This window comes from Heterocephalus glaber, unplaced genomic scaffold (assembly GCF_053883595.1).
Source record: "Heterocephalus glaber isolate CG9 unplaced genomic scaffold, H.glaber_assembly_v1.0 deba00000474, whole genome shotgun sequence".
NCBI lineage: Eukaryota > Metazoa > Chordata > Mammalia > Rodentia > Bathyergidae > Heterocephalus > Heterocephalus glaber.
This window is the reverse complement of record NW_028258146.1, coordinates 1,848,005-1,868,781: the sequence shown is the minus strand read 5'-3', so window position 1 is coordinate 1,868,781 and position 20,777 is coordinate 1,848,005. Positions and strand designations below refer to the sequence as shown.

General features: G+C 36.1%; 1 protein-coding gene across 2 annotated transcripts in view; it reads left to right on the top strand.

Moving 5' to 3' along the window:
- Positions 1-20,777, top strand: part of Cox10 (cytochrome c oxidase assembly factor heme A:farnesyltransferase COX10) — a 120,560-nt gene that overhangs the window by 6,340 nt on the left and 93,443 nt on the right. For both annotated transcript variants that reach the window (XM_004870750.4, XM_021248989.2), the window contains exon 3: positions 200-521. In XM_004870750.4, coding sequence (XP_004870807.1) covers positions 200-521 — 322 coding nt within the window. The remainder of the gene's footprint in view (positions 1-199; positions 522-20,777) is intronic.

Genomic DNA, 20,777 nt, shown 5'->3' with positions numbered 1-20,777 from the left:
GTATCTCACCCAATAGGGTGATTTCCGTGTCATGGATACTCTATGAGTATAACCTGAATTAGCTAACAGTAAAGTTGTAGTAGACATTTTCAAGTACTGTAAAAGACTGAGTGATTCAAGATGTTTCTAAGTAACCTTTTAAGAGCATTATAGGCTGGAATTTTACAGTAACATCTTTCATTTTGTTGTCGTTTTTTAGTATGTCACACAAGTGAATAGGATCCTGAACCAGCAAGTAAAACCAAAGCCAGAACCAGTGGCATCTCCTTTCCTTGAAAAAATATCTTCAGATGAAGCCAAAACAGAAATAGATGAAATGAGATCTCTTTCACCCCCGAGCCCCTCTTTGTCCAGAAAGCCAGATGAAAAGGAATTGACAGAACCAGAATCTGCCTCCATAATTGAAAGCTCAATAGATATGGGCAAAGAGACAAAAGAGGAAAAGCAGTGGAAAGAGATGAAGCTGGATCTAGATGACTTGCCAGGCATTTTGGCTCGACTGTCCAAACTCAAACTGACAGGTACTTTGTTTTTTTGAAATAGTTACTTACTTGCAACTTTGTTTTTATTTAAGTAAAAGGAAATTGTATTTATTGCCTCCAAAAGAATAATTTGAAATTGCAGATCCTCTCAGTATTTTTTGTCTTGTCTATTTAAAATTCAAAATCAAATTTTCTGAATTCTTTTTACCCAGACTTGTATATGTACTAAAATTAATGATTAAAGTAGAATATTTAGCCTACTTAATTCTTTCTTTGTCTTTAGTATTTTTACGCCTACTATATTTTAAAAATGTAGAACAAGAAGAATTGAACTGATGGTGTGAACCCACAGAGGCCATTGGGGCTCCAGGCCACTTCTGTGTATTGCTTCTTATAGGACCTGTGGGATTGTACCATATATGCAGGAATATAGAATGCTTTACTGAGTGGAGGTTTGGAACCAGAGGATTTTTTTCTAATCCTAGTACAATATACCAAGTTTTATTGTATACACTTGCTTACTAATACATGTTTATGTCATTTGGATGTGACAGCCAACCTGTGCTTCAGGTAAAGCTTTACTATTTCATCTCATAGATTAATTTAGGATTACTTTATTCTGTGCTGACCTGGTGTATGTTCTAGATTATCTGCATACTGAAGAAGATGAGAATAAAGAGACACACTATAATTGGTGAATGATAGGGCTAAATGAAGTACCTTTTGAAGACAGAAAGTTGACAGAAGACAGAAGCCAGTGTTGTATAGTCAAATAAAGAAAACAGAGAGTCTTTTGAGAATAGAGAAAGATCTGACAAAGAATTATTTTGTTTGTTTGCCTTTTAGAGAGTTGAGCCTGAAAATCTGGAGTAAAGGGGCTAAGTTAGACAACTTTTGTAAGTGACCAGCTTCACTTAAAGAAAATCCTTAGTTAGAGCCAGAGATTTAGTTCAGTAGTTCCACTGCCTGTCTCGCAAGCTCAAGGTTCTGAGTTCGATCCCTGGTACCAAACAAAAGAAAACAAAACAAAAAATCCTTTGTTGGAGGATGCTAAGTAGATGTAGGGGGGTTTATGAAGGAGCTGAATAATCTTAGTGAGACTCCACAGTGTTACTCTAAAATAATGAGGCTGATTTTACATGGTGTCCTGTCTAGTGCTTGGTGCTAGCTAAGCAAGAAATCATCACGTTTCTAAAGAGGTTAATCTTGTGTCATTTATACAAGTGGTCGGAGTGTCATATTGTTGACATGTTAAGAATTACTGTACATAATTTATGGTCATAACGATATCACCCAAGAAATGAGGCCTCTCAAACTGTAGGCATTAGAAGTGGCTCCTGTCAGCAGTAGGATCTTTGTGTGCAGCATCATTTAACATGTCTGGTCTGCAAATTAGTTCTCCTTTCTTATTGTCCCATTTCTGTCAGCAGTACCGGCATTCTTCAACCCCCTCAGATGAGAAACAGTAGGATCAGTCTTAACTCTTTGTTCTCCATTCTCCCCTTCATCTCTAGTCAAATGTGTAAATGTTATCAAGAGACTCTTTAGTAATGCCCAAAATGTTTGCTTTCTCATCCCCATTTGTGAAGCTGCCATCTAACTTCTGGTCCGAAACAAAGGCCAAAGGTTTTGTAGCAGCTTCTGACTGTCATCTGTTCCTTCACTTCCCCCACTACAGTTCATGCTGTGCAGAGCTGCCAGACTAACTTCCTCAAAATACTCCTTTCAGTTTTACTAACCTGCACTGGAGTCTACCATTTCTTACTATTGCCTCCTGCCTCAACTTGCCTGGTTTTACAGGAACATTGCAATCTAGAGATCACACTCTTCCCCACAAACACACTTTTTCCCTTTCCTCCAACCTGTGACTGAGTCTGTTCCTTCCACCTCACCGTATTATTCCTCTGGCTTCCAAGGGAGATGTTGATCTGCTTATTTTATCAGTCAGGTCCTCTCAGGGCCTGTCTAGTAAGCCAACTCTTGGTCCAGACTTAAGTTCACATCCTGTCTATAACATTTACTAGCCAGCAATATATCTGGCAGTTCTTTAATCTTATTAAGAGAATTTTTATATCTATAGAGTAGGAATAATAACCCATTTAAAAATTAAATCACACAGTGTTAAAAGCACCCAACAGTATGCCTGTTACACAGGAGGAACTGAGAGGTTAGTTTCCAAACAATTACAGGTAAACACTTGGGCCAGGGATTTAGCTCAGTGGTTCCACTGCCTGCCTCACAAGCGCAAGGACCTGAGTTCTATCCCCAGTACCAAAAAGAAAAAAAAGAGAGAAATTAGAGAAACAATTCTTTTCACAATAGCACCCCCAAAAATGAAATATCTAGGAATTAATCTAATGAAGACCTCTACGTTGAAAACTACAGCACTCTGAAAGAAGAGATTGAAGAGGATATAAGAAAATGGAAAGACATCCCGTTCATGGGTAGGAAGAACCAATATAGTGAAAATGGCCATACTTCCAAAACTGTTACGCAGATTCAATGCAATCCCGATTGAAATCCCAACAGTATATTTCACACAACTAGAGAAAACAATTGAAAAATTCATTTGGAACCAGAAGAGACCTAGAATAGCAAAAGCCATTCTAGGCAACAGAGACATGGCAGGGAGTATATCACAGTCCCCAACCTGAAACTATTCTGCAAAGCCACTGTGATAAAAACAGCATGGTACTGGCAAAGAAACAGACCCAAGGATCAGTGGAATAGATTAGAAGATGCAGAAGCAAATGGAGATATACTCAGCCACCTCATCTTTGACAAAGGAGCCAACCATCCTCATTGGAGGAAAGATAACCTATTTAATAAATGGTATTGGAAACACTGGATTTCAATCTGCGAAAGATTAAAAATAGACCCCCTATCTTTCACCATGCACTAAACTAAAATCAAAGTGGTTTAAAGATGTAAATATTAAAACAGAAACACTAAATTTGCTGGAAGATAAGTTAGGTAGAGCTCTTGAAGACATCAGCATAGGAGAGGACTTTATGAACAAAACCTCAGTAGCATGGGAATTAGCACAAAGAATCAACAACTGGGATCTCATCTTATTAAAAAGCTTTTGCACTGCAAGAGAAACCACCAACAGGGCTAAGAGACAATTTATAAGGTGGGAAAAAATTTTTATCAGCTGTTCCTCAGACAAAGAACTACTATTTAGCATATACAAAGATCTTAAAAAAGTCAGCCCCCCCCCCAAATTTAAAAACCCAATTCAAAAATGGGCATCTGAAATGAAGACATTTCTCAGACAAAGAAGTAAAAGCAGCAAATAAACATGAAAAAATGTTCAACATCACTGGTCATTTGAGAGATGCAGATGAAAACAACACTGAGATTCTGCCTCACCCCAGAAAGAATGGCTGCTACCAAGAAATCAACCAAAAACAAATGGTGGGGTTTTGGGGAGACAGGAACCCTTCTCCATTTGTTGGAGGGAGCGCAGACTGGTACAACCACTGTGGAAATCAGTATGGAGATACCTCTAAAAATTAAGATTAGAGGTCCCATTTGACCCAGGTATTCCTCTGCTGGGTATCTTCCCCAAATAATTAAAAGAATCATACCACAGGTAATGTGTTGTTTCCCTTGGGATTCCTTCTGCCTGTGCAGGAAGTTGAAGTGAAATAAGTATTTATTAGGCAGGGAAGACAAGGAATTCTAAGCAGAAGAAACCTTTGTAAAGATGAAGAAGCCTTATACATCCTAGCACGTTCAAAACACTGAAGTTTGACTTTGAGTAACACAGCGTAACTTGAGAATCATATAGGAGAGGTTCTTTTTTTTTTTTGGTACCAGGGAATTAACTTGGGACCTTGCTCTTGTGAGGCAGGCGCTGGAATCACCGAGCTAAATCCCCAGCCCCTTAGGAGAGGTTCTGGAGTGGCATTGGTCAACTGGGATTGAGAGGTGGGGCAGAGCTCATGTCATCACACGGGTTTGTATAGCATGTTGAAGAAGAGTCCAGCTGCTATACCACAGTGCTTAAAAGTCCTGGAAGGTTCTTGGAAGGCATATGACCACTTTGTGTTTTGTCTCACTTATCATTTAGTTGTATTAATTATAGTTAATAAAAGCTTATTGTAAAAAAAATACTCAGATAGTACAGAAGGGTACATCTTAAACTGGAGAAGTACTCTTTCCATCAGACTTGTCCTTGAAATGTAACCTTCTCTCTATATACTTTTATGCAGATGTAGATATGGTTGTTTTCTTTAACAAATAGAACTACACTATATTGTATACATATAGTACAGGACTATACTATATACTATGTAGTAGTATTACATATATAGTACTAAATACTATATACAGTATATGTATAGAAAATATAACGTGTGTGTGTTATGGAACTGGCTATTTTTTTTTTTTTTGGTATCGGGGATCGATCGGCTATTTTCTTATAAAAGTACAGCTTTCACTAACAATATTTGCCTCACTGCATACTGTTCCATTATATAGATCTGCCATTATTTAACTATTCCTCTACAGGTAAATATTGAGGGTGTTTCCAGTTTTATGTTAACAAAACCAGTAATTTTATGTGCATAAATCTTTATATGCTTACTTGAGTTTATCTGTAGTATAAATATTTAAGAATGTTATGGATAACTTTAAACATTATGATTTTAATAAGTCAATTCCTGAAAAAGATAGCGTAGGAACCAGCCTACGAGTTTATCCCCAACCAGGGAACCAACAAGGACTAAAGACAAAAAACACAGAGATAATTTGGAAGAGGAGAGCCAGAGGACTCTTGTCTCTACTGGATCACAGTGCTCCTACTTTTATTAGACGTGCACAAATCAGAAGCAAGCATGTGATCCAGGGTTCAGGGAAAGTTTATCAGGTTCTCCTAATTTGTAGACTGCACCCAAATGTGTATTTTCTTTTAATCAGACCTCAGCTGTCGTTGGTTCTCTCCTTGAAACTGGCTGGCACCTGCATGCTAGCAAACAGACCGGGGGGAGGGACAGCTACACCCATGTCTAAAGGAGAGTTCAACCCAAGCTTCGGTCTCACACCTGGTTTCCCACAAGATAGCATAACTTACACTCTCTCCAAAACCATATGAGAATCTGGTATAAGAAATGGTATACCATTTATACCATGCACTTGCACTGGCAATTTGTTCTTTAAAAAAATTTTATGCAAATTTTTATTGGTTACGTTTTGATAAAATTTAGCATCTTTTTCCCTTATTTTGATCACATTTATTTTTTTCTATTTCTTTTATTTTTGGTCACTTCTTAATAATTTTTAATGATTAAGTTATGTTATGTATTAGAAACACCCAACAGCATGATTGACATATGGCAGGCACCGGAAGGTTAGTTTCCAAATAATTGCAGAAAATTAGAACGTTAGCATTTCATGTATCACATTTGTTACAAATATTTCTTTCATATCTTGTCTTTTTAATTTTCACTTGTGATATTTTGTTGATTTTCCTTTGCCCACTGAGATTTTTTAACCTTTATATATTCAAATGTTTTTTCTTTTTTCAGTTCTAGATTTCACCATTATGTGTTTACAAAAGCTTTCATTCATGTCTTTGTTTTTGTATTTTCTAAGGTTTGGGGACTATCTGGAATATATTTTGGTAGAAGGAGTAGGATTAAGAATAGTTCTGAGGTAGCACTATTTGAGCAAGGATCACTTCCTTTTGTAAATACAGTTTTATTGAACACAGTCACACCCATTTGTCTGTGCTGATACCATGCTACAGTGACAGTTAAACAATTATGATATAGAAACCCTATGGCCTAGAAGTCTGAAACACTATCTGGCCATTTACAGAAAAAGTTTGCTGACTTGTTTATGAGGAGTGTAGACTAGGAAGAGGCAAAGTTATGGTAGTTGATAAGAAATGACTCGGGGTTGAACTAAGCCTGTGGTGGGGAATGAACAGAACATTAGGAAGAGGTGGTAGAGTGCTCAGGAGCCATAAAATAAAACGTTGAAGACATGGAGTTGCAAAGAGTTCAATACTTGCTTAGATGAAGGAAGTATTCATCAGCTCTGAGAGACAGAGAAGGAGAAAGAGAGACAGAGAGACAGACAGACAGACAGAATAGTGTGTCGACTTTTATGGAGCCAGAATCTCTGCATTAACATCTTGGGTCTCACTAGCTCAGTGACCTTTAGCAAGTTCAATAATCGCTCTGTGCCTCTGTTTACCGACCTGTGAACTAGGCTAATAACAGTACCTACTTCTACTTCATGGAAGTTGTTACAAGTATTAAATGAGTTGACATTTAAGAAATCTAAATTACATGCATAGTGCATGTCAAAAAGTGTACACTTGTTTCTTAAAAAGTAAATATGATACCTGGTTCCTCCACGGGCATTTCAGTTTGCTACCCCTGCTATAGAAAAAATTCCAAGCTTTGGGTATGGAAAATGGTGAATGGTGGTGTTGAGACTTACCAGTGTGAATATAGAAGGAAGAGACAGGTTTGAGGAAAACATAATGAGTTCGATTTGGGGCAGATGGAATTTGAGTTGCCACTGGCATATCCATTGGGCAAGTAAGTAGCTGTTAAGGACAGGAGCTTGGATAAAACACTAGGCTGGAGGAACAAGGGGTTTTCAGCATGGAGTTGGCAATGAAAGCTGTCGTAGTGAATGGGGTTACTGAATGTCACCTTGTAGAGTGAGCAGAGCTGAGCATCAAGGACAAGACTTGAGGTGTACCCCCTTTTAAAGATAGGGTAAGATTTATAATGGAGTCTGCAAGGAAATCAGTGGTCAGAGGAAAATAACCAGGAAAGGGTTCTGTCACAGAAGTCCAAAGAGTAGTAGTTCATAAAGGAAGTCATCTACACTGTCCAGTGCTAGAGAGAAGTCTCTTAAGAAGCCTAAATAGAAATAGTTACTGAATTTGTCAGTAAAGAAGTCAGTGTTGACTGTTTGCTAATCATGATACAATTATCAGTATTTCCTCTTTTTAGAGTTTTATATGAGCTGCTTTAAATAATTCATTTAATTTTTTAAAGTTTATTCATATTATGTGTATTTCATTGGAACTGAGGAAAGTATAATAACTGATTTAAGGAAGGTCAACTTTTTTTTTCTGACCACATCTTTCCTTTATACTATGATATTGCTTTTCCTTTTATGTGGCTCATATGGTTATATATCTGAAGTAGCATTCCAGATGCAAGGTTTGATATTTAAAACATGGCATTGGAAATCTCAAGCAATTGCTACATTAATAATTCAGTAATACGTACTATATTGTGTGGTATGAGTCAACTCATTGGTTCTCAAATGTCAGTGTGGAAGGAGCACTCATGGTATGCTTATTTAGGTGATTCCTGACAGCTGTCTCCAGTAATTCAGATAACCTAGAGCTAGAACAAGACTGAGAGATCTGCATGTTTAAAAAAAGTACACCAGATGATTCTGATGTAGGTGGTCCTGGACCACACTTCTAGAAAGAAAAGGAAGTGTCACACACGCAATCAGTACTGTTCCCAGACCAAGTGGTCTGGCTGGATGGGAAAAAAACTAACCTAGTAAGAGCCAGAACAGCTGGTTAGGACCACTGGCAGCAAGAAAAGCCAGCTGGGCAGAATGTGGACCACACAAGAGAAGTGAGCAGGATGCACCAAAGAAAAAGGGAATTCTAGCTCACCTTTGGTCACAGATGGTAAAGTCCTAGAGTAATAAATTTTCCTTCATATGATTTTATATATTCCATGCCCCAGATTTCTGGATGAACTAATTCAATTAAAGACATTTCCTTCTGCTTATTCCATTTAAAGAAGCAGCACCCTTTGGGTGACCCTTACCCTCTTATCTGACCCTTTGCCTCCCTATTTAGTTTATTGCTTGAATTTGCACATCTTAGAGTCAGCAGGATTTTTTTCTTTAGGAAAATCTCTGATATCTATCAATTGATTTCTTTTGGACTTTTAACATCTTGAGCAATTCATTTATAACTAATAGTAGCCGAGTCAGAAATATCTAAGAGTCAGCAATCATTTTTAGAGAACTAGTCTTCCTTTTCCTCCTTTTGTTTATAAATGTAATTTATGCCAAGGATAATTAAAGGAATAAGTAAAATAAGACTAAGTAAAGGGTCACGTAGCGATCATATTTATATTTCCTGTGTAGCATAGCAGGATAGCCACAGTCTGAGCCTTGGCACTTACGCCGGGATATGGACCAAACATTTACTGGTGTGAATGTCATTTAAAGATTTTTTTCCTATGAAGGGAAGTAAGACTGAGTTTATAAAAGAAGGAATAATATGTCTCCCTTGAGTTCCCCTTGCCAACTGAGCTATTTACAATATGTTTTTGTAGTTTGTTGCATGGACCACACCAGGGCAAGGAAATTTTATTTGGATTAGGATCATAAGAGGTTTTAGTGACTCAACTGAGTTTATACTTAATATAGGTCAATAAAAAGCAGAACGTTTTTCCTGAATAACATCTGTTCTGAAAAGTTACAACACATTTCCTGAGACCAAAACACTGAAATAGATTTTTTATTGGAACCAATAGATTATGCTGTTGATAGAATTGATATATACTACAGTCTGTCAATGTATAGATTTATTTTTTTCCCTAGAGTCTAGAATGCTGCTTTATATTAAAAGAAAAAAGCAAGTATGGAGGAGGATGTAAGATGCAAATTCATTTTAGATTGCTTCCATAGTTTTTTAAAGTCAGTTTACTGTAATCTTCAGTTATTAGGTAGCTATATCAGGAGATTTCCCATGTTTCCATTAAAATATTCATTGAGTGAAATTATGATTTCTTGAAGTTCACTTTATAATATTTTGAAGCAATTATTTTAATGCTATACTTACTAAATATTATAGGAGTATTTTAAATTATATAACTTTATTTTTAGAAAATACATATAAACAAAAAGAGAAATATTGAAATCCCGTATAATTTCATCATCTCAAAATAATAACCGTTTTGTCGGTTTTAATGTATTGGCATGTAGAATTTTTTTCTATGCATCTCAGCCATACTTTTCGTTTTTTAAATAAAGGTAAGATCGTAGTGTATATGCCTTCTGTATTTTAAATTTTAATATTCTATTTTTGGTCTCCATGGGTCTACCCTGATTTTGGAGACTTCTAAATTTTTTAAAAAGTTTTCTTAAGTCAGAAATACTGAAGAATATACAAGAAACTCTAGGCCGTGTAGTAACTAGATTTTTTGCATAGTTTTTCAGCCTTTGTGCACAGTCTGTATTGAAATGTTAACTGTACAGGTTTTTGAGTCAGGCTGGCTGGGTTGGAATCCCTGGTCCACAATTTACTGACTTTTTGATTAGATGCTGTGTTAATTATGTTTCTCATGGCTGAGACAAAATACTTGACACCCAAAGTTAGAGGAGGGAAGGTTTATTTCGCTCACAGTTTGTAGAGGTTTCAGTCCATAATTAGCTGACTCCAAGGCAGCATGGCATCGCTGAGGAGAAATAATTTATAACAGGCACAAGGTAGCAGAGCAAGCAAGGGATGACCATAGCTGTTTCTACTCGTATATCTTATCCAGGCTACTTAGAGCGGGTGGCACTCACACTCTTAATCCTAGTGCCCTTGAGCCCAGCATTGCACCCTGACTCAATTCCAGCATCACACACTCTAGATCCAGCCACCTATGACCCCATGAGGCTTTCAGGGGGACACCTAAACACAAGCCATATCAGAGGCTTATTTTTTTACTTCCGTAAGCTTCAGTTTCTTCATTTATACAGTAGGAATACTTCCACCTGGAAGGATTGCTTTAAAAATTATAAGAAATGATTTAAGTAAATAATTTAGTACCATACCTAGTAAATATTCAAGATTAATTATTATTATAATATACTACATTAGTATACATATTTTATCTATTGTGTAAAAATGGAGTCATATCATGTTTTGTTCACTTATTTGTATTCTTCTCTAAGTAGATAACAAAACACACTTCTTCATCAATACAATTAAATCTACCTCCTTTTTGTAAGGTTGATAGCATTCCTTGCATGGGTATATTAAATTTACTGAACCATTTCCTTATTAATGGATATTTGAATTGTTTCTAAATTTTTGCTATTAAAATAATGGTTTTTTAATATTATTGTACCTTTGTACAATTTTGTACATCTTTATTTTGGAATGGGAAGTACACCTTTGTTTTTAATGATACAGCATTCTGTTGCGTAATTATATCATTTTTTTCTATTTAGTTGGTTTTCATTTTATTATTGTTATAGTGTTATAATATCTTTGAAGCTAATTTGTGATTACTTTCCTAGGATAAGGACATGTAAGTGACTTGCTGGGTCAGAAGGTATGCATGCCTTTTAACCTTTTTAACCTTTTTGACAGATTTTTCCCTCAAGAAAGATTTTGCCAGTTGGTGCTGTTATAGGGGCAACTAACCTACTATACCTTCACCAGTGAATGCTAGATAATAGTGTATTTCTTAAAATAACTGTACCAATTTGATGTGTAAAAATTGGTCAAGTTTTTAGTTTTATTTTTAAAACTACTGATAAGGTTTTATATTATTTATATATTGATTTTGTGATTTATGTTTCTTTTCTGCATGGTCTGTTTACTTTCCACCTTTTTATTCTGTCTTTATTGTTTGTAAGGATTTTTTACGTACTAAATATTTGATCCCATTATGTATCTTTTGTAAATGTTTTATATTTTATGTGTCATTTGCTTCCTTTCATTTATCAGTATTTTGCTATGTAAAAGTTAATTTTATGTAACCAAATCTATTAATCTTTTTCCTTGATGTTCTGAATTTTGTCCATAAGTATTTATTACTTTGTTCATCTTTTGGAGGGTGTGAGACAAGGTCTCACTACATAATTGAGGCTGGCTTTGAACTTACTGTGTAGTCCAGGCTGGCCTAGAATTCATGATGATCCTCCTGCCTCAGCCTCTCGAATGCTGAGATTACAGGCTTGTGCCACCACTCCCTGCCCACCTTGTTAATCTTAACATTTTTATGATTTTTATATTTTACATTAAATTTTTTACTAATAGGTAATGTATTTTGGTCAGTGATGTAAGGTAGACATAGAGCCAGCCTTTACTATCATTAACCAGTGTCTGAGTATCCTATCTGCAAATTGAAGAATTGGAATTGGAATTGCATTATGTTCACAGATAAATTTGTGGATGATTTGAGATCTTTACCATATTATGTCATTTTCATTTATCAAATCTTTTATGCTTTTTAAGTTTTATAGTTTTCTTTAAATGGATCAATGCATTTACTAATAAATTGATTTGGGAGTATTTTTAAGTTTTTCAGTTCATTCCATTTTTTTCAGAAATACAATCAAATAATGATCAGGTTATCACCTTTTACACATTTATGCTAATTATTTCATTTTCTGGTGAATTTCCTCTTTTTTATACTCTATACATTTGCTTCCTCTATATAATTTTCCACTTCATTTGGAAAAATCCTCTGAGATGTGTTATATACAGCATTGGTTTGATAGTTTTGCATCTCTGTTTAATTAAATCTCTTGATTTTAAACATTCTGCCACAGCAATTTTTGTTTCTTTACATTTTTCTTAACCCATTCTATCTGTTTTATAGAGTTTGTTCTTTTAGAATGTGCCGATTTACTTTTTTTAGTTAATCAGCCGCGTGCCTGCCATGTCTCTGGAGTGTCTTCTAAGCGTTGTGAGCAGAATGAGTCATGCATGTCAACATGGTCCAATCTTCTTGGATCTTACTCTTTATGAAGAGTTTAGAGACTAGTGGTTGGTGCATCTTTTTAAAAAATGCATTTAACTTTTTTTTCCATGTTTTTAAAAAATATTATAGAATTTTTTATGAGTCTTACACTGACCCATTTTACCTCTCTTCATCTTTATCCATTCCTGAATGAAGATAATATGTATTATTCAAGACAGTAGTTATACCTACAAAGGAATATAAGCCTTGTGAGGACAACACATTTTGTTTGCATATACTGTTATGACCATCATGTCTACAGCAGTGCCTGGCACATAGTAGGTGCTCCGTAGGTAATGATTGAATGAATGCATGCTTGATTTTCCTTCATTGCCTCAATTTCACTTGGTGTTGTTAGAGTTCTCTCACAAGTTAAGCCAAAGAAATATAACTTATCAGTCTCCATTTCTTGTGAACAGGCCTTGTGGCCTAAAGTAGATGAGGGGAGAGCAACCAGCAAGAAAGCTTTTGATCAAATAGGTTTTTTCACCATGTTTCTGAAGCCACAGTACCAATGTTCTGCTTCCTACCTCTAACTTTTACTGTCATCTGCCTCTGCTCTGTGCATATGTATGGAGTGTCTGTGTCCAGTCCCTTCTCTGCTGCCACTGTTGGCTGAGTTGGAAGAGTAACGTTGTGTGCCCAGTCATGGTGGTAATGTGTGGCCTGCTACACTGAACAGACTCAGAAAAATTTTCTGCCTTGTCTCACCAAGAATTACGTCACGATGAGGCCCTGCTTTCTTTTTAGTGTGACCACACTAACCCTGTCTTTTCTTCTAGGTAGCATGCAGCTGCCTCTAAGCAGACTTGTGCTGAGATGGCAAAGGGACTTCTCCTGGAATTGTTCTATCTCACCCATGGCTCACCCTGGCCTCTGGCCTTGTTCTTTATCAGGAAGGAATAATGAGTACTGTCAGGATAGCTTTTATTTCCTATATTTGCCCATTTTTTAAAATCAGTGGCTATATAGGTAATCTGATATTTTGCTATGCAAATAGTGAAAGTAGGAAGCTGAGAACATTGCTCAGTAGTAGAGCACTTGCCTAGCATGCTCAAGGTATAGATGCAGGAATAAAAATGAAAATCAAAGAAAATCCTGCATCAGCAAGAAATCATACAGAGGATACTGAAAGACTCAAAAAAATATGTTAAATATAGTACAGATGAGATGTAACTGAAGACAGTTACCAAAAGCTGACTCATTAATTTCATTATTTTAATGGTAATATTTTACCCCTGGTACTGGGCATCAAAACCAGGGCCTTGAGCAAGGTGTTGCTGTATTTTCCTTTACAGAGGAAGGTAGTTTCCCATCCTCTTCCAGGAAGGAGATACAGTGAGGCAAACCACTGGGAACTATGGGGACACAGAAAACGTAGCTACTGTCAGAGTTGACTGGGGTGGATCTTCTAGTTTTGGCTTCTAAAATAATGGATAAAGCAACACCTTGCAATCTGTTCTATGACTGCCACTGCACACACTTCTTATATAGTATATTTAAATGAAGACAGGTTTGCTCACCCAACTTTTACTTTTCCAGTAATGGTTGTGGATGTGTACTGTTTTCCCCGTCATCTTAATAATTAGATAAATGTTTTGAGACTCCCAAGTTTTGTGTTGGGTATAGTAAACACCAGACTGTGCATCAGAGAAAGCTAGGTAGCCCAAATTTACATCTTCATTGAGAAAGTATAGATTGATGGTGGAACTCAGCTGAACAAGGAAACCAGATGGGACCAAGCCCTCAGTGAAGAACACCATGAAACTTCTCTTTGTTGCATTTCAAGTCATCCAGGGTTTTCACATCTTGCCCAGTTTTTATTTTTTCAGATTCTTGGTGTGCTTGTTATAATGCAAATTGTGGGCATCTCCCCATTCCCACATTCCTCCACTCTAAGTCTAATTCAGGTCCTGGGAATCAGTGTTTTAACCCTTGACCATGATATAAATGGTTCCCATAGTAGACTTTGAAAAACACACTTATCTGGAGAATGCATTCAGCACTTCACTCTCAGCAAACTACAACTCTGCATTTCACACAGAAGTATAGGTTTGGTTCCTACTAACTGTCCGCTAACCTAGTTGATCGGAATTCACCCTTGTCATTGCCCTTTCTCCTCTTCTCCAGTTTACCTCCATACCTCCACGCCTACCCTCTCATCTGGGTTTCTCTTCTATTCTCCAAATCCAAGCAGATCTCCCTCTACTGTGTGGAGAGGTGTTGTCTGAAGCACTTGTGGGTACCGGAGAATTAGTTTGCAGTGTACAGATTAGATTTGCTCTTGTGCGCATAATTTGGTGGTATTATCAAGAGCTTAGTTTCTTGTTCAAAGCAAAGCTTGGTAGCATCTCATTATTAAGATTAAAGAATCAGGGCCAGGGATTTAGCTCAGTGGTTTCGCTGCCTGCTCCACAAGTGCAAGGACTGGAGTTCAATCCCCAGTACCGCCCCCCCCCCCACCAAATTAAAGAATCAAACACTTAAGTGAATTTTTAGAAAAATGTTTCAAGATTGTCTTTGTAGACATTCTTAAGAATATTTTTGCTCACTTGTTTATTTTAGTAAACCTCAAAAATTACTTTAAAAAGGAGGAATAGTGAATTTGGAGATTAAGAATGAGGACAGAAATGCTGTCTTTTCAGTGAGCTTTTTAAAAGGTGAGATAGGTTTTTGTTGTGTTATCCCTTTGTATCTTTAGGAAGGGAGTAACTGGAACATTCTCTCACCTGATGGCTTTGAGCCTGCTATTCCCTCTGTCTCAAATACGGCTCCATGTTTCCCTATTTGTCTAGCTGACTCATATCCTTCCATCTTCAATTTTGGTATCACTTTTGGGAAGGAAGCCTTCTTTGTTGGAATTCTGTTCTATATTCCTCACAGAACTCTTGGCTGTATTGTAATTAACACCCTCTGGCTTGCCTGAATTTCTGAGGGTGGAAGCCCCAGGAGGGCAGGACCTTGTCTGTCTTGACACATTTCCATTGCCTTGCATGTAATAGATGCTCAAAAAATAGTGCAAAGGCAAAAAGAAGTACTAATATTGAACCCTGTGGCCACTATGCACAGAATTTTGAACAACTTAATCTTTTAATTACATATAATCTAATATAGTCACATGTTGCTTAATGACAGGGCCCTATTCTAAGAAGCGTGCTGTTAGCTAATTTCGTTGTGTGACCATAACAGTGTTAATTAGACGAACTAAAATGGCCACGATATCACTAGGAATACTTGTAAACTCTACCAGATCACCTTAGTGTATGCAATCCTTTGTTAATTTAAGCATCATTATGTGGCACATGACTATTTTTCTGTGCTGTAGTAGTTCATTGCTTAGGGATGACCAAAAAGTATCATATCTCAATCTCTTGACTTTAGGCTGCTGTATTTTTCTAGTTTTGTGTGCTTTTTACAGTATGTCTTTCAGCTGCTATCATTTTGCCCTGAAGTTTGCAATCTGCTACCTTATTTTGTATGCACCATAACCGGAAGATTGAATTTTCACTGTATGGTTCAACAAATTTGTGAAAACTATCCTTGAAGCTCAGAAGTATCTTTTGCTTTGCTTTGTCCTAATGATGTAGTCTCTAGCTAACCCCTTTTTTCTTTTTCAGCTAAGTGGTAAACATAAATGCTATCAATCAATCTTTACTGTTCTTGGTAAATGACTATTGATTTCCAGGTTCACTTAAAGGGACAGGAACACCAATAAGGGAATTTTTTCAGTTGTTGGTCATCCAAAAAAGTATTTCTAAGAGACTCTTCTTGCTAAAAGTTCTCTTGAATGCTTAGAATAACTATCCAATACTGTTGCATCACTATTTAATTACTAGGAGTAAATGAAAATGCTCAGTGAAAAAGAAACACTAATGAAACACTAATATTTGCATTTATGTACAGATGAACAAGTGAGGTGATCCATTTTACTGATCAGTTACATGTGTTGTACAAAATAATCAACTATAGGTAAACATTAAATATTGGCGGATACAGAATGATACTTATTTTATATGCTTATTTGTCTACATATGCTGTCTATCTGGGCAGTCACACTTACAGTTTGGATAAGGAACTGAGATAAAGCACTGCTATTTTAATGAAAACTGGTCAACTAACAATTCCTTCTTACCAAATTCATTTTTAAAGATATGTTTCCACTTTTTAAAAGTTATGTTTTGTACCACTTTTAGCTTATCGGCATCAGTTTTATGAAAAAGTATTTTAGTTACTTAAAAAGATCACAGATTTATATCCTGTATCTACAAAGGAAAAAAAATTACAACAAAAATAAACCCTAAAACAAAAACCTAAAAGAATGACCAAGTAAAAGAATTCTTTTGGTTCAAGGAAAAACTAATTGAAAGAACAATCTTAGGATCTCAATGTTCCATGATTATCTTAATATAAACAGCTTTTATTTATGTATTTATCAGATTCGAGGGATACTTCATTTCCCTTTTTCTGAATACTAACTGTAAATGTAAACCAACTGCTTCCTAGTGAATTGTATTGGTGATCATACTTACATGTTTCATTTTGTTAAAAACATTGCTTGGTAAATTTGAAATTCTGAGATTCATTTTAGTCCTAAGACTTGCAGTTCAACCTTGATCATTAAGTCTACTAAAAACAAAGAAAGAGGAAAACAGGAAGCCTTACCTAGTAAGTTCTTAGTTTTGCATCTGTGTTACATTTAATCTCTGTAGAAAGTCTTACCTTTTAACCAGAAGTGGTTATGGTTTATAATCAGTTAACCCGTTTGATATCCTTTAATGTGGTTGAAAAAAAATACCATCTCTCATCAGCTGAGTTTTCATCTGCATATAACAATAAGCATGAGAATTACCACCTCCTTTGATAGGTGTGTTGATAAGATTGCTGAATTAGGAATTTTATAGAATACTGGCAACCTGTAAGACCTAAAAAAACTCATTGAAATTAGAAATTTAACCCCATTTGAAGCCAAAATGAGAGATAGAAATATAAGGATAGCTGTTTTATTTTTTTAATATACTCATTTGAAAATCAAAAGAGACTTTCCTCTTTACCTCTGAATTAAATTATAATACATTGAACTTTGATATCTATTAACAAAAATTTATTCCATTGTTTGGACACACAAACAAAACCACATATACAGTCATTACTTGGTCAGCTTTTTTACACAAAAGAGCTTTAAAGAGAATATAGTTTAGGTTTATGGTATTTGATTATAATATTGGATAGTGTATGTTATCAAGGATAATGAGATATAATAGATCACAAGGATAATTTGAAATCTATAGAGAACCTCAAAATCTAATTTAGCCAATGGTTTTAATCTTTCTACCAAATCTTATCAGAATTGATAATTATCTAAATTGATTTATTGGAGTGTGTTTCTACTTAATTCTTTTGGGGTGTGTGCTAAAAGACAGTTGAACTTTAGGAGACAGAAATGATAAGGAAGTAGAATGTAGGTGGCCATTTTTTAATATAATCTTTGGTTATTTTTATTGATTATTCTAGAAAGGAAAGTAGGTCTCTCCACTGTGCTTATGTTTACAGACCAATAATTTTCAAAGTTGTGAGCCTTTGAAAAAAATCTTGAGTTATTTCTCTAAAAAAGCCCCTTGCATATTGGAAAAGGCAAAACCTTCCAAGTGGAAAATTGCCTCTCTGGAAATATATTGTGAGGCTAAAACTATGGATTTGCCGGGAATACCACTTCTTAACCCCTTATTTGCCAGGCACTGTACTAAGTGCTTCCGATATAGTGAAAAACTATTGTGTTCCTCAGCGTGGAGTGGAGTCTGGAAGTCAAATGAGGTTGGTTACCAGGGATACCTTTCTTGGAAGAGCAGAGAGTGTGGGAATAGTTACATTGGCATAATAGAAGGGTATCTTGAAAAAGAAAGTTAATTCCTTGTTTCTCCAGAAGACCAGAAACTGCATCCATAGTCTGTGTTTCAGGGAAGTTGTTTTTTACTTGATTGGCTAGAGAATTATGGAATAGCTAGAGCTCTTCTATAGAAGAAAAGGTTGACCTGGGAGAGGGAACTTCCTGTTGCCAGACTTGGAGATTTATTTAGCTTCTTTGCTGTAACTGCTTATATTTACTTAGTAATAAAGCCCTGGGTTACCAACTTCAGTATACTCATTGAACTCTGTTCACACTGTTATCATCCCACACAGCCTCATTGCTTCCCACCTAACATACTGCAATGGCCTGTAAGTGCAAATGTACCTCAGTAAGTTTTCCTCCATCTCAGTCAGACCCGTGTGCTGGTGATAAACTAGTCTGTCTTAAATACCACCCTCATTACACAGTACATACTAACTTTTTATTGCTGCAAAACAAATGAACACAAACTTAGCAGTTTAAAACAAAGGGTTTTTATTTCACTCTTCTATAAGTCAGAAGTTTGGGCCTGATATGGCTAGATTCTCTGCTCCAGGGTCTCACTGGGCTGAAGTCAAGGTATTGGTTGGCACTATATTCTCATTGGCGTTGGGGTCCACGTCCAGGTTCACCGGTTGTTGGCAGACTTAATTTCTTGAAAACCTAGGTCTGAGAGCCCTGTTTCCTTCTAGCTGTTGCTCTTAGCTCTTAGAGCCTGTAAATCCTTTTGCGTGTGGCTCTTATAGGTATTTCTCAACAGAAATGTGTTTGTTTTCTTCTAAGCCAGGCAGAGTATTTATGATTATTTATGATGTTATATATATTTATGTGTGTGTGTGTGTTGTAGGAAATAGTAATAGGAACTTCTTCCTGGAGAGGGAAAGCAGAGGTAAGACTGTATTTAGTGAATCTTGTCAGTCTTAGGTTGATGGTTCAGAAGAGACTGGCTCCTGGAGCTGCAGTTGTCCTGAAATTGGGCCTAGTTATCAGGGCTGCCTTTAGTAAAAGCTGCTGCTGCATCTTTCTTCATGGGGAGGCTTGGAATTCTTTGGCCCACCTCCCACCTGGAACAGAGATGGGTCAAGCCCTGTGGGGTGAGAATATTACTCTTCCTTTGGCTTTGATTCACCCTAGGCCTGCAGTGGTACACCTCTGGGCCTGTATTGGATGGGTCATGCTTCGTTGACAGAATTGATTTTATGTTTATTTGTGAAAGGACAGAATATGAAATTACCAAATAAAATATAATTTCAAGAGTTATTAATGAAAGAATATATTACATTCACTTTTAATGAGATCCTGGTGTTGCAGAATGATTCCATGTAATGAATCCCAGGAAATCAATGAAAAGTTTAATTACAGTTGTGGCAGAGTTGTATGAGAATATTGCTTTGGTCAATTTTACTTGTACAGTTTATCAATCCTCTCTGCCCTTCTCTTCTAATTTAAGTGCTTTGATGAAGTAAGTAAATACATCCTTTATTAGCTTTTGAGCCTTTTTAGAATTGTATTGTTACAAATTTCAAATTTCCTCTTCTCCAGTAATAATAGTTGCTATCACTCTGATATGTATTACCACTTTTGATTTGTACAGTTTAGCGTTAGGTAGTATTTCTGTTTTGTAAATTTAGTCATTGTCATGTCTTTTTAAAACATTTTCTATTTTCTTTTGTCAGGTTTTGCTAACTACTTTCTGTTACTTCTCAATTTATCAGTACTGAACATCCATTAGTCAGAAATCTGGTATGTATTCAGTGTTGCTTATCATCCAATCAAGCTGCAGGATGAATAAAAAAAGAGTAAGATACTTGCTCTTCTGATTAGGCTTTTATTTCATGTTACTGTATACCTTTTTAACTTTAAACAAAGTGAATTTTATTCTTAGAGCATTTTTATTTTTGATAGTTCAATGATTATGGCACTTAGCCATTTTGATGGCAGTTGACTTTTAAATATTTATACAACGTAATACAGAAGCTGATCTGGATATTTAGAGATATCTAAAGTAGTTCTTTTATTTTGATAATTCTGCATTTTACTAATTATATATTGAGAAAGTTATAGTGGATTTTATTTTAACTACAGTTGTTTATGAGTAGCCTATTTTTGGCTTAAGGGTCAAGACCTTAAAATATAGTCAGTAATTATTTTACTAATTAACCCTGTGGACAGAAGCAGTTTAGTTTGATTTTTAGAAGGCGGATCCCAGTCTCTCTTCCCTCAAATTTCCCCACTATCATCAGCCTTTCATACTGTCTGCAAGAATTCCTCTGGTACAGTGAGAAGCAGCCTGGGTATTAAAGATTGTTCTTCTAGTCCTGGCTTGTCACTGAGACACTGCAATATGTGAGGAGTTGCCCAGTTCATCTGGAGTAGCACCAATCTGTCCATGAGGCTTTTCAGTTTATGGTGTGATAGCTGTAAAGATAGAAAATGCTCCCAAGAGCATTGTTCTTGGAATATCCTAAAGGGAGCTTTGTAATTTGCTCAAAAATGTGTAGTACTTTTTTTGATGGTCATTAATTATGTACAGGTAAAACTAGCTGGATTCTATATGATGTTTATCCTTGTTGACACATGAGTAAAATGTCCCTCTCCAACTATTGGTGATTTTCAAAGCCTGAAATCACCATGGCATTTTCTGTGGAGCAAAAGTCATAACAGAAT